Consider the following 13,937-nt stretch of genomic DNA (forward strand, 5'->3'; position numbering starts at 1 on the left):
CGCCCCCTGTCGGCTGCAGGCAGAACTCACTGAGAAAGAAGGCTTGATGTAAAATGATGTTGCAGAGCACATTAATGGGACAAAACTATAATACATTGAATTAAACTTGAAAGGGTTTTCCATTTCACTATAAATCCTTCCATTGATTGTAAAGCCTGTCAGGCTGCTGCAGAGTCTGAACTCATCGGTCCGCTCAGTAAAACATCCATGATAAATTATTATTTGACCTCCAGCAGGAGGCGCCAGCTGTCTCTCTCCTCTAGATCAAACCCACCGAGGAGCCGAAAAAGAAGGAAACGACGTTGCTGTTTACGTCATCGCGTACGTCTCCTTTCGATAACAGTAAAGATGGCGGATGAGTGTGGTTACGGAACGGGGATGTGTAGTGAGTGACAGGGATATTTGTCCTTGTTGTAAGTGAACCGTCAGTCAGATTAAACTCAGCGGGTCGGCGGCAGGATGGCTCACCGCCTCCTGCGCCTGTCAGGCGGCTGCAGGAGCCTCTTCAACCTCCGGCTGCCCTCCAGCGCAGCGCGGTGCTCCAGACTGGTAGGTGGCTAACAGGCTAACAAGCTAACAAGCTAACAACTGACGGAGGAAGCAGGCAGGCGACGGTCTGTTAGCTGGACTGTTAAGAGAACAAACCATAACACCAGCACCGCGGGCTCTGGTCGGCGGGTCGCCGCATGTCACCGTGGACTGTCGGTCAGTCCGACCCGGCTAACCCGCTGTCCGGCCGGCTGCAGCTGCAGCAGGCCGGGGAGTGACATTGGTGTTGTTTTGGCTGGATAACAGCAGCAGGCTGAGCTGACCTGGCTGGTCCGATACCTGCTGTTATCTCTGTATGTGAGACGGCACGCCAAACTCCGTTAAAAAATCTGTCAGGTTAATGCTAACTTGATTATCGGCGAAATTACAGACGCGGAAGAACATGAATTGAGACTCGTTAGGATTGTTAGGATCTAGTCTCCAATGCCACACGCATCCACATCACCAAACAGCACTGTTTCAGTGTCATTTCATCCCGTAGAATCGGGTCTTCTGTCGGTCCCATGATGCACCAAAACACACCATGGAGGGCGGTAGTGAGCAGTGAGAACCGATTATAAAAGCTGAGAATTTATTGAAGTAATTGCAGGTTGGTGTATGCCGAATTTACCAATATGTCCTTATGATTGAGAAGAGGTGTTGTCATGTTTCTACAAGGCGTGCCCGTCTGCCGATAAGCAAAGCAGCATTAAACTGCCGGGTGTTTGACTGGAGGTGTCGCGGCTGCTGATAACCTCTGGCAGAGAATAAGTCGTATGACGTCACCAAACATCCAGACACATAAAGCTACTGTCAGCAGGGTTTCTGACAGATGTGAACCAGATCTGAAGCAGGTTAATGAGCTCTATCCTGTTTTTATTCGTGTTTCAATTATTCTGTGCATTTGCCCTTTAGTATTTATTTTGACTCGACTGCCAGCAGTAGAGACTGAAGCAGCAGGTTGACAGCAGAGACACAGCAGACATTATAGTAGTGCAGTTCACATGTTGTTGTCTGTTGTGTGAAGTCGGCCATGTTGGATGTCTGCTGTGTGAAGGCGGTGAGTCCGGCTGGCGGCGCGGCGGCGGCGGAGGAGAGGGGGAGGAGCCTGCTGGCTGATCTGCTGGGAGCCTACAGGAGGCTCTGCTCCAGACCGCCCAAAGGTCTGTGTGTGTGTGTATGTGTGTTACCAGATGTGTGTGTGTGTCACACCAGGTGTGTGTGTGTATTACCAGGTGTGTGGGTGTGTGTTACCAGATATGTGTGTGTGTGTGTGTGTGTGTGTGTTCAGTACAGTAACATGTCTTCTCCTCTTCAGGGTTTGAGAAATATTTTCCTGACAGTAAGAAAACTCCAAAGAGCAGCGAAGCCAACGCAGCAGATAAAGGTAGAAATCTACTGACATCTACTGACTTCTGCTGACGTCTACTGACTTCTACTGACTTCTACTGATGTCTACTGACTTCTACTGACGTCTACTGACTTCTACTGATGTCTACTGACTTCTACTGACTTCTACTGACGTCTACTGACTTCTACTGATGTCTACTGACATCGATCTGGCCTCTGTTCAGGACATTGACACTGGGGTTAGGCTGATTATATTGGGCTCATATTGTCCTTTTATTACAAATGGGATATGGTAATCAATTAAACATTTTTTTTAAATTGCCACCATTTTGGATTTAAAAAAACAACAACCTTCTTCTCATGAAGCTGGATCAGAACGACAGCAGACAGTCTGAGGCTGCTGGACTCTTTACTGTCTGACAGCAGCTGAGGAGCAAAACATGTCAGTTATTGATCGATGCAGTGGAACCGATCCATCTGCCATGCAGCTGGATCTATTGTTAGTCTCATTCTGAGTGTCAGTGGAGAGTTTTAGTGTCCCGTGACGATGGAAATGTCTCAGAGGCTTTTCACCCTGACAAGAAGAAACTTCTGGGGAAACACTGAAAACTGGGAGGTTTTTGGCCTGAAAACGGTCAAATTTAAAGATATTGAATTGTGGCAACTTCAGTCAAGGATGATCAGTCGAACCCCGATACTGACGAGTCTGATCTGCCCTCAGAGGCCAAACCAGCCAACACTCAGAGAGGAGGAGGAGGAGGAGCAGGAGGAGGAGGAGGAGCAGGAGGAGGAGGAGCAGGAGCAGGAGGAGGAGGAGCAGGAGGAGGAGGAGGGAAACGAGGAGGCCGCAAGGAGGAGTCACACTGGTACAGCCGTCTGCAGAAGGTCAGTGTGTGTTGTCAGTGTGTGTTGTCAGTGTGTGTTGTCAGTGTGTGTTGTCAGTGTGTTGTCAGTGTGTGTTGTCAGTGTGTGTTGTCAGTGTGTGTTGTCAGTGGCCCAATCCCAAACCAGCTCCTACCCACCACTTCACCACCAAGTGCCTCTCCAAATGAAGTTACACTCTGAGCTGTGGAGCTGTGGCCTTCTGATGAAGGGGGAGGGTAGAAATAAACTGACAAACTGTGGGACGCCCTCGCCACTCTACCGGAAGAATTGGAAGCAGTCGTCACCATGGCAACCGGTAGACGCCGTGCTCGCGCGGCTGTTTTGCCGTTTCAAATTTTCCAAGCGGCAACGATAACAGGCTGACTGTCCTGTAAACACAGAACATGCAAAACCATGAGAATGACATGAAGTAAACTGGACTTTTTTATGTTTGCTTAAAGGCTTAAAGGCATTTATGCTAACTTCTCCACACATTCCATGATTTAGTTTGAGGCTGTGAAGTCAGTGTGAGGAAAACAAAGCTGTGTGTGGTCAGAAATACTTGACAGAGTAGAGAGACAGAACTTAACATTTGTCTGGTGTTTCCTCCTGTTAGCTGTCAGAGGGTTTTACAGTCCACTTAGACTCCTGCTGGTTTGGGACGGGTCTTAATATGGAGAACCTCCACCTGAACGCACAGACGGAGGGGGAGGGGGGGGGGGGGGGAGGGGCTGGTTTGGGATTGGGTCAGTGTGTGTGGTCAGTGTCAGTGTGTATTGTCAGTGTGTGTCTGTTGTCCGCAGGGCGATGTTCCGTGGGACGATAAGGAGTTTCGGATGTACTTCCTGAGCGCGGCGGCGTTCTGGACGACCGTCACCTACTACTTCTTCTTCAGGGACGGAGGCAGAGAAGTCACCTGGAAGGACTTCGTCAACAACTACCTGTCCAAAGGAGTGGTGAGGATCCACCTGACCTGACCCTGCCCCCTGACCTGACCCCGCCCCCTGACCTGACCCCGCCCCCTGACCTGACCTGACCCCGCCCCCTGACCTGACCCCGCCCCCTGACCTGACCCCACCCCGCCCCCTGACCTGACCCGGCCCCCTGACCTGACCCGGCCCCCTGACCTGACCCCGCCCCCTGACCTGACCCCGCCCCCTGACCTGACCCCGCCCCCTGACCCCGCCTCTCACCTGACCCGCCCCCTCACCTGACCTGACCCCACCCCTCACCCCGCCCCCTGGCCTGACCTCTCACTTGACCCCTCCCCATCACAATTTCAAAAGCTCTCCCTCCCCCATTATATTATTGTCATTTTGTAATGACATTTTTAAATTGTTTACATTCTAGCAGCCAATGGAATCGCTAGACAGATTTGTGTCTCAGAAATAAACAGAGTTCTGTCTGGTTGTATTGATCCTGAACATGGAGTCGTATCAGAAGGAACTGACCGTCTGTTTCTCAGGTCGACAGGCTGGAGGTCGTCAACAAGCGCTTCGTCAAAGTGGTTTTCTCTCCTGGGAAAACACCGGTGGACGGGGTGAGTCTGGGTTTAGAGAGGAGAAGAAGAACAACATCCTGTTTCCTGATTCCTCAGATCTGTTGTTACTGAACATCCATGAAGTGGAGTATCCTGCTAACCTGTCTGTCTCTCTGCCTGTCTCTCTGTCTGTCTGTCTGTCTCTCTCTCTCTGCCTGTCTCTCTGCCTGTCTCTCTCTCTGCCTGTCTCTCTGTCTGTCTCTCTCTCTGCCTGTCTCTCTGTCTGTCTGTCTGTCTCTCTGCCTGTCTCTCTGTCTGTCTCTCTGCCTGTCTCTCTGTCTGTCTCTCTGCCTGTCTCTCTCTCTGTCTGTCTCTGCCTGTCTCTCTCTCTGTCTGTCTGTCTCTCTCTCTGCCTGTCTCTCTGTCTGTCTCTCTGCCTGTCTCTCTCTCTGTCTCTCTCTCTGCCTGTCTGTCTCTCTGCCTGTCTCTCTCTCTGCCTGTCTCTCTCTCTGCCTGTCTGTCTCTCTGCCTGTCTCTCTCTCTGCCTGTCTCTCTCTCGGCCTGCCTGTCTGTCTGCAGCAGTATGTGTGGTTCAACATCGGCAGTGTGGACACGTTTGAGAGGAACCTGGAGACGGCTCAGTATGAGCTCGGCATCGAGGGAGAGAACCGGCTGCCGGTGGTTTATTCCACCGAGAGCGACGGGTGAGCCGGCCGCTCGCTGTGTATACGTAATAATATAATACGTGTGTGTAATGTGCAGCTAGGGTGTGAAGTGTGGGAGAACATCAGCACACATTTGTGTTTATCGGGAGCGTTTTATTTCAGTTGAAGAGCAGCTGACTCTCCTTAGTGTTTGCTGTGAGCTTTGCAGATCGCAAACATCTGAGAAACTACCTGAACTGTGCAATTTGGAGTTGTTTTTGCCATGAATAAAAAAAGTCATGTGATGCTTTCAGCTTATGCCTGTAGGTGCCTTGGCTGCAGTCGGGACGCCAGCAACCTGATTAGGGGCGATCTCCAAAATCTAATGAAGAAACTTTCAGCATTTTTTCATCTTATTTAGCTTGTAAAAGAAACATGTTCTCTGGGATATCAGTGCTGTTGTAGAAATCATTTCTGACTTGAAACCTGTTGGCAGCCCTTTGTGAAATACCAAAAACACATCGGAGAGGAAAAGATCATCATGTTCTGTATGAGATCAGTCATGTGACACAGCGGCCCTCAGTGTAAACCTCTAAACTCCGTAGCTGTGATGTTCATCTGTCCTCTGCAGCACCTTCCTACTGAGCATGCTCCCCACGGTGCTCATCATCGGCTTCCTGCTGTTCATGCTGCGGCGGGGCCCGGCGGGGACGGGACGTCCCGGCCGGGGGATGGGGGGGCTGTTCAGCGTCAGCGAGACGACGGCGAAGGTCCTGAGAGACGAGATCGACGTGAAGTTCAAAGACGTGGCGGGCTGCGAGGAGGCCAAGCTGGAGATCATGGAGTTCGTCAACTTCCTCAAGAACCCCAAGCAGTACCAGGACCTGGGGGCCAAGATCCCCAAGGTGAGGAGGGGAGGGGGGAGTCAGGAGGGGAGGGAGGAGTCAGGAGGTGAGGGAGGAGCCAGGAGGTGAGGGAGGAGTCAGGAGGTGAGGGAGGAGCCAGGAGGTGAGGGAGGAGCCAGGAGGTGAGGGAGGAGTCAGGAGGGTGAGGGAGGAGTCAGGAGGTGAGGGAGGGAGGAGCCAGGAGGTGAGGGAGGAGTCAGGAGGGGGGGAGAGGAGCCAGGAGGTGAGGGAGGAGCCAGGAGGTGAGGGAGGGAGGAGCCAGGAGGTGAGGGAGGAGTCAGGAGGTGAGAGAGGGAGGAGCCAGGAGGTGAGGGAGGAGCCAGGAGGTGAGGGAGGAGCCAGGAGGTGAGGGAGGAGTCAGGAGGGGGGGAGAGGAGCCAGGAGGTGAGGGAGGAGCCAGGAGGTGAGGGAGGGAGGAGCCAGGAGGTGAGGGAGGAGTCAGGAGGTGAGAGAGGGAGGAGCCAGGAGGTGAGGGAGGAGTCAGGAGGTGAGGGAGGAGCCAGGAGGTGAGGGAGGAGTCAGGAGGTGAGGGAGGAGAAATTGGGAGTTATGGAGGATCAGACTCAGACCCTCCAGGAACAGTGTGTGTGTGCTGTGTGTTGATGTGTATTAATGTGTGTATAATATAACCCCCCCCCCCCCCCCCCCCCCCCCCCCGCAGGGCGCCATCCTCACCGGCCCTCCAGGAACAGGAAAGACTCTGCTGGCCAAAGCCACGGCCGGCGAGGCCAACGTTCCCTTCATCACCGTCAACGGCTCCGAGTTCCTGGAGATGTTCGTGGGCGTCGGCCCCGCCAGGGTGAGGCGGCGCACGGGGAGTGACATCATCACTTAGGCCGTCACAGAAAACAACGTGACACTGAAGTCGTGCCGTTTCCTCCGCAGGTCAGAGATCTGTTCGTCATGGCGAGGAAGAACGCGCCCTGCATCCTCTTCATCGACGAGATCGACGCCGTGGGACGGAAACGAGGGCGAGGAAACTTCGGAGGACAGAGCGAACAGGAGAACACCCTGAACCAGCTGCTGGTGGAGATGGACGGTGGGGGGGGGGCGGGGGGGGGGCGGGGGGGGGGGGGGGACAGTATGGAAGTTCTCCACACGTTCTCTTAGATTCACAGCAGAACATCAGGCGGATCAGCAGCTGTACCTGTTCAGTTCTAGCTGTTTCTGCACTTCTTCTCTCTGTCAGACACAGAGAGAGTTTTCAGTCTTAATTACACATTCACCTTGCATGAAAATAAACCAAATGATGTCACTGTTTAAAGGCCAGGAGGGAAGTCCGGTCCTCGGCTGACTGAATGAGAACTCCGACAGACTGGATCAAGCAGGGCGTGGAGATACCGGACGAGGTTTGCAGGTGGATCTGGGTCTCTAACCTCCTGTGTCTCCTCAGGCTTCAACACGGCGACCAACGTGGTGGTTCTAGCCGGAACCAACAGACCGGACATCCTGGACCCGGCGCTGATGAGGCCCGGACGCTTCGACAGACAGATTTACATCGGTAAGAAGCTCCGGAGTGTTTTCTCTGTAGCAGATGTGTGTTAACTGACTCTGTAACAGTTAAGGTGTCTGCTTGCTGCCTCAGGTCCTCCTGACATCAAGGGCCGGGCGTCCATCTTCAAAGTCCACCTCAGGCCTCTGAAGCTGGACGCCGAAATGGACAAAGACGCTCTGGCCAGGAAGATGGCCGCCCTGACGCCCGGCTTCTCTGGTAAACAGACAACATCACACTTCTCAGATTATCTTTTGCCATTTTGCCTTTATTACACAGTTGACAGTAGAGAGATGAGATCAGATTTAAAAATGTTGCGTCTCCCACACTGCAAGTTGAAATGAAATGTCCAGCTAGCCTTCCAGGTCATCAGTGTGCAGCAAATTGGATTTTCCACCATGTTGATTTTCTTGAAAAGGGCTTTTTCATTTTCATTCTGATTGGCCCAAAGGATGACTGCATCATCTGTACGATCAACCAATAGGGGCCAAACAGAAACGAGCAGCAGACAATGCTAACGCCCGTACACAGCGCGTTCACAACGGACTGAAACTGACAGTTTTCACATTCGTAGAACTGGTTCCTGATTGGTTCAAAGGTGACTGCATCATTGGTGTGGCTGACATGTCTGTAGGATTTTTATTAGGTCCTCGTTTTACCGTGGATCCCCATCGGCTGCCACGAGCCTCCTGCTCCTCGTCCCTCGGTCCGTTTCTCCTCCGTTGATCCGTCCTCAGCAGGGCGTCCCGTCCTCAGCAGGGCGTCCCGTCCTCAGCAGGGCGTCCCGTCCGCTCTGCTGTCCTCACGGTGTTGTGGATCTCTTTGTGTCTGTCTGGCAGGTGCTGACATTGCTAACGTTTGTAACGAGGCGGCGCTGATCGCCGCTCGCCACCTGTCAGACGCCATCAACCAGAAACACTTTGAGCAGGCCATAGAGAGAGTCATCGGAGGTGAGAAAACACTGAACACAACTGTCCCCACAGACATTAAAGATGAAATATATAAATGCAGTATGGCCCTATAGTTATTTAATAGACTGAAATCTTAATCCAGTGACTGGCAGTGTGTGACGGTCTGACATGGATTAAGAGGCTGGAATTTTTTTATTGCATTTATATCTGTAAACCGTGAAATAAAACACATATTTTGAGTTCTGATGGGTTATGAAAGTTCAGAAAGCTTTTTTCCATCTACAAGTGAAACTCTTGAAGAATAGATGAGAATATACACAACATCTAGGAGGTCAGATAAATTCTGGGTTTGTGTCTTTTAAATAGAACATTTAATCAAGTAGTCGGATTTGGCTGACATCATTTTAAATTTTAAAACTCAGCCTCATTGGAAATCAATACTGCACATGTAAACACACAATATTGATGTTCTCACACTCTGTTAAAAAAAAATGGCCACAAAAGTCAGTTTGAGCTGCTGGAGCTGTGTGTCTGTCATCCTGGTCCAGGTCTGGAGAAGAAGACCCAGGTCCTCCAGCCGGAGGAGAAGAAGACGGTGGCGTACCACGAGGCTGGCCACGCCGTCGCCGGGTGGTTCCTGGAGCACGCCGACCCTCTGCTGAAGGTTCATTTAACAAATTGTCTGCGGTTTAAAGGAATTATCTGTGACATTTCCTCTGTCTGTCCTGCTCCGCTCTCGCTCTCTCTCTCTCTCTCTCTCTCTCTCTCTCTCTCTCTCTCTCTCTCTCTCTCTCTCTCTCTCTCTCTCTCTCTCTCTCTCTCTCCCTCTCTCTCCCTCTCTCTCTCTCTCCCATGTCAGCTGCAGCCTACACAAGTTTAACCCTGATTTTCCCGTTCCAGACAAGTTTTTGAGATCGGGAACAAAAACTCCAGGTCCGAGCCAAATCGGTGCTCCGCCCGTCACCGACGCTCGTTAAGCTCAGAGACGCGTTCTGACTATAGACTGTAAAAAAAGATGGACGTAGTGAGTGTTCTTCACCACAGGTTTCTGAAGGGCCGTTTTCAAGCCAAAAGTTTGGGTTCACAAGTGCCGCCATGTTGACATTTTTTGGAGCCGGAGCAGCCAGAGCGAAGCCGGGGGTTTCCCACAGCGCCGCCTGCTATTGGTCCGTGATCGGCGACCTGACGATCACTGGACAGGCGACCTGTCAATCACTCGGAAAACTACTCCGTTTTATAACCGTTATATCTGTTAATGACGCAATTATTTTGAAAATCGCCATACGGACACGCATTAGAAGAAGTGAAATTAGCTGCTGAGTCCAAAACCTCTTGTCGAAAAAATGTATTGACTTTATATTTTGAGTGAGAAGTTGGGCTGTGGTCCCATTGACTTGAATGCAGTCGGGCGGTTTGGAGTCTTTTTGGAGCCGGACTCTAGTGGACGTTAGAGGAACTGCAGCTTCCAGACACTTCCTTATTGGCTTCAAAATTCACCCGTGGTTTTGGCCGCTTGGTTCTGACCCGGTCCTGGAGCCGTCCCAGACGCCCCGACATTTTCAAACATGTTTGGAATTCACGGCACAAAATCTGAACTGGTCTCGTAGCTTGAGCAGCGTATGACAAGTCCTGAGGACGGCGACGAGCAACAGCCAATGAAAGCGCGACAGGAACAACTGTCGCTGCAGAACAGACGCACAACAGACGGTCCTCGCTGCCCACGTCTCCAACCGCTCCCTCCTCCAATTCTGCATTTTGTCCTCATCTTCCGTTTGTCAGCCAACATAAAGGCAAACACAACCAGCGGCCTCATTTAAATGCGACAAATTCAAGGTGTTAAGCAGTTGGACTGGATGTCACAAGGTAATAAAACGATGGTGCGTTATGGTCTGACACACGGGGCGCAGCCAGCTGTTCGCCGCCGGTCGCCCCGAGTCAGTTAAGGGTCCGGCTCTCCGTCTGGCTCCGACTTTGACATTTTCTCACAGAGAATGGAATGACAAGCACATTTACAGACACGTCAGTAGTGTTTCAGGGCCACGTCTCGCTCTTTATCGTCAGGGATCCCTCTAGGTGGAAGATCTTCTCGTCTGCGCTGGATTGTGTAGTGAGATCACCGCTGCGTCAACAAGACAACAATAAATAATGTTGTGTAATGTGTGCGGTACAGCGATCTCAAAGTCATGTCATCTGCATTCAGCATTACTCAACAGTGATCCAACCTATCTCCACTTCATGAATCTTCTCCTCTGTCTGTTCTGAACAGCCGGTGTCTGGTCGCTCTTTCCTGCCGCACAGGAAGTGATGTGTTTTTAAGTTTGCGCTTTGTTTGGAATCAACAGAAGAAGAAGACCTGGGTAGTTAGCATGAGCAGCGATAGCCACCATAGCTGAACAGACAGAGAGAAGAGAAACTCAAACTGCATCAACAGAAAATCCAAGCTCCGCCCACACTGTTTGATTGACAGGTTGACAGGTGATCTGTGCAGTGCAGAAACACCACAGCAATGAGCTCTTAGCAGCACAGATGGAGACTAAAACCAGCACAGATCCTGTACAGACCCACAGCGTGTTCAGTCCTCTGCACTGAAGCACGGTGACTCGGTTCAGTTACCTAGTTCCACTAACGGAACTTAAATACCACAAGGTCATAATGTTGAAGTCTGTAGGGCAGCAGAAGACGAGATACTGTCTACAAGTAACGTTACTGACACAGGAGAGTTTGGAGCAAATTGTGGACTAAGCAATTATGTAACTAAGCCATCGCTTTCTTTCTCCAAGACATGCTGGGTCAAAATGTCTGACAGACAAACAGTCTGAACTTACTGAATAAGATGTTTGCTGTAGATTTGTCTGGAAGACGCTCAGATTGAGAGTGATGGGGGAGGAGCTTGGTGAAACATGGCGCCGCCCCTCTGACAGACAGACAGACAGAGATGGGGACCAATTTTACACAGGAGCTAGGCATACAGGATAGATAGATATCCCATCATGCTTTGGGGCGTCATGTGTGTTGTGTTGTTACCTGTGCAGGTGTCCATCATTCCCAGAGGAAAGGGGCTGGGTTACGCCCAGTACCTGCCTAAAGAGCAGTACCTGTACACCAAGGAGCAGCTGCTGGACAGGATGTGCATGACGCTGGGAGGCCGCGTGGCGGAGGAGATCTTCTTCGGTCGGATAACCACCGGAGCCCAGGACGACCTCCGCAAGGTCACCCAGAGCGCCTACGCACAGGTCAGGGGTCAGGGGTCAGGGGTCGGCGGGAGTCCGGCTCAAGGCGAGCGAACGTTCCGGTCCGGTCCGGTGCAGATATAACCGCTCTGTTTCTCCTGCAGATCGTTCAGTTTGGGATGAACGCCAAGGTGGGCCAGGTGTCCTTCGACCTGCCCAGGCAGGGGGAGATGGTTCTGGAGAAACCGTACAGCGAGGCCACGGCTCGCCTCATCGACACTGAGGTCCGAACCCTCATCGGCGAGGCCTACCAGCGAACCCTCGACCTGCTGACCAACAAGAAGCCCGAGGTGGAGAAGGTAATAATAATAATAACCTTTACTTCTACAACACCCATCAAAACAGTGCTACAAACTGCTTTACGAGATCAAATGTAAGCAATGAATAAAAATGTGAATAGACATCTGATCCTGTGATTCTTCAGGGACGACTGTTGATTTCACTTGTTTTTCGCCGGCTCGCTCGCTCGCCCTCTCGCCCGCCGGCTCGCTCGCCCGCTCCTTCACACCTGTGCCTTTAAAACTAATCTGTTTCCTGTGTCGTCCTCCAGGTGGCGCTGCGCCTCCTGGAGAAGGAGGTGCTGGACAAGAGCGACATGGTGGAGCTGCTGGGTTCCCGTCCGTTCGCAGAGAAGTCGACCTACGAGGAGTTTGTGGAGGGAACCGGAGGCGAGGAGGAGGACACCTCGCTCCCCGAAGGCCTGAAGGACTGGAACCAGGAGAGGAAGGACAAGGAGGAGAGCCAGGAGGAGCAGGTGGCCCGCCAGATCTCTGGAGGCATGCCCTTCTAGAACCTTCTCTGTCCGACACCCAGGTCTAGAACCTTCTCTCCGACACCCAGGTCTAGAACCTTCTCTCCGACACCCAGGTCTAGAACCTTCTCTCCGACACCCAGGTCTAGAACCTTCTCTCCGACACCCAGGTCTAGAACCTTCTCTCCGACACCCAGGTCTAGAACCTTCTCTCCGACACCCAGTTCTAGAACCTTATCTGTCCGACACCCAGGTCTAGAACCTTCTCTCCGACACCCAGTTCTAGAACCTTATCTGTCCGACACCCAGGTCTAGAACCTTCTCTCCGACACCCAGTTCTAGAACCGTCTCTCCCCGACACCCAGGTCTAGAACCTTCTCTCCGACACCCAGGTCTAGAACCTTCTCTCCGACACCCAGTTCTAGAACCTTCTCTGTCAGACACCCAGTTCTAGAACCTTCTCTGTCCAACACCCAGGTCTAGAACCTTATCTGTCCGACACCCAGGTCTAGAACCTTCTCTCTCCGACACCCAGTTCTAGAACCTTCTCTCTGACACCCAGGTCTAGAACCTTATCTGTCCGACACCCAGTTCTAGAACCGTCTCTCTCCGACACCCAGGTCTAGAACCGTCTCTCCGACACCCAGGTCTAGAACCTTATCTGTCCGACACCCAGGTCTAGAACCATCTCTCCGACACCCAGGTCTAGAACCTTATCTGTCCGACACCCAGTTCTAGAACCTTATCTGTCCGACACCCAGGTCTAGAACCGTCTCTCCGACACCCAGTTCTAGAACCTTATCTGTCCGACACCCAGGTCTAGAACCGTCTCTCCGACACCCAGGTCTAGAACCTTCTCTCTCCGACACCCAGTTCCTGGGTGTCGGCTCCAACACAGAGTTCTAGAACTGGTTCTCCTCTCTGTCTGATCAGCTGCTGCAGACTGTGGCTCCGTCTCTGTTCTAAAGACTTTGACTCTGGCAGAACGTTTTCTCACCAGGACTGATGACAGAAAGAGCTCAAATGTATGTTATTGATATTTAGAAATATGAACAGTTCCAATCATGTTTGAAAGGTTCAGTAAGTAAAATAATATTACCTGGCAGACTTTGAGACAAGCAACACATCAACCCAAAACCAAATTCAATTCATTGGACTATTATCATTATTTAAGAAAAGTTTTCATGCAGTCCGCTGTAACCTTTTGTGTAAAGGTGCATGGATTAATAGAAGCAAACTTCTGATTTTGAGAAGACTAATGAAGGGAAATCAGTCAGTGACACTAATTCAGTGTTATTGATCCATATTCCCGCTGGACATGAAATCATTGATCAGAAGGACGGCAGGAAGACGTTTGTGATGGATGCGCTGTGTGAACGCTGAGCTGCAGCTTCTCATCTGAAACTGAAACCTTTCTGACGCTCTTCAGCCGCACAGCGCTGAGACAGGAAGACTCTTAAGGAGAAACACATAGTCATATTTTTATCATTCAGTTAACTCATATTGCACTCATCGTTCACAGCAGACACTCCACCAGCACATTCACTTCAGATCAGATGAAGGTTTAAATGGCGACACTGCAGGCAGTTCAGGAAGAGGATGTTGATGTTCAGATTCTTCTTCTTCTACTCCATAAACGCATTGAGAGAGAACGCTCTGTCATCATCATCATTATGGGATTTGTAGTTTGAATTTACATTTTGGATTGAGGGAACTGAACATGAACTGAACTGTTGGCCACAAGCAAACAAGCTCCAGGTTTCCTATTCCAATATTAATATT

General features: G+C 51.3%; 1 protein-coding gene across 11 annotated transcripts; it reads left to right on the top strand.

Annotated features, from left to right (window-relative positions):
* Positions 1-348: 348 nt before the first annotated feature.
* Positions 349-13,889, top strand: LOC139922646 (mitochondrial inner membrane m-AAA protease component AFG3L2). 11 transcript variants are annotated; one of them, XR_013507111.1, is made up of 18 exons: positions 349-549; positions 1,556-1,691; positions 1,847-1,915; positions 2,600-2,763; positions 3,546-3,698; positions 4,208-4,282; positions 4,802-4,926; positions 5,498-5,771; positions 6,433-6,570; positions 6,657-6,810; positions 7,165-7,272; positions 7,357-7,482; positions 8,103-8,213; positions 8,723-8,838; positions 11,207-11,407; positions 11,509-11,703; positions 11,955-12,916; positions 13,000-13,889. XR_013507111.1 is itself a non-coding variant. In XM_078287623.1 (18 exons), the coding sequence occupies exons 1-17, from the start codon at positions 460-462 to the stop codon at positions 12,192-12,194; spliced, it is 2,475 nt and encodes an 824-aa protein (XP_078143749.1). In that variant the 5' UTR covers positions 349-459; the 3' UTR covers positions 12,195-12,217; positions 12,353-13,889. The 11 variants fall into 11 exon arrangements, 6 of the variants coding, with proteins under 6 accessions (XP_078143749.1, XP_078143750.1, XP_078143747.1 ...); XR_013507112.1 differs by having other exon boundaries at positions 11,955-12,775; positions 12,944-13,889; XR_013507110.1 differs by having other exon boundaries at positions 11,955-12,717; positions 12,776-13,889.
* The last annotated feature ends 48 nt before the right edge of the window (positions 13,890-13,937 follow it).

The sequence above is a fragment of the Centroberyx gerrardi genome, chromosome 13, assembly GCF_048128805.1.
Source record: "Centroberyx gerrardi isolate f3 chromosome 13, fCenGer3.hap1.cur.20231027, whole genome shotgun sequence".
NCBI classification, from domain to species: Eukaryota; Metazoa; Chordata; class Actinopteri; order Beryciformes; family Berycidae; genus Centroberyx; species Centroberyx gerrardi.

Coding starts and splice junctions, on each gene's coding strand:
- LOC139922646 (XM_078287621.1), top strand. CDS start 460: ATGGCTCACCGCCTCCTGCGCCTGTCAGGCGGCTGCAGGAGCCTCTTC. Junction 550..1,555: donor CAGCGCGGTGCTCCAGACTG/GTAGGTGGCTAA, acceptor TGTTGTGTGAAG/TCGGCCATGTTGGATGTCTG. Junction 1,916..2,599: donor AGCCAACGCAGCAGATAAAG/GTAGAAATCTAC, acceptor ATCTGCCCTCAG/AGGCCAAACCAGCCAACACT.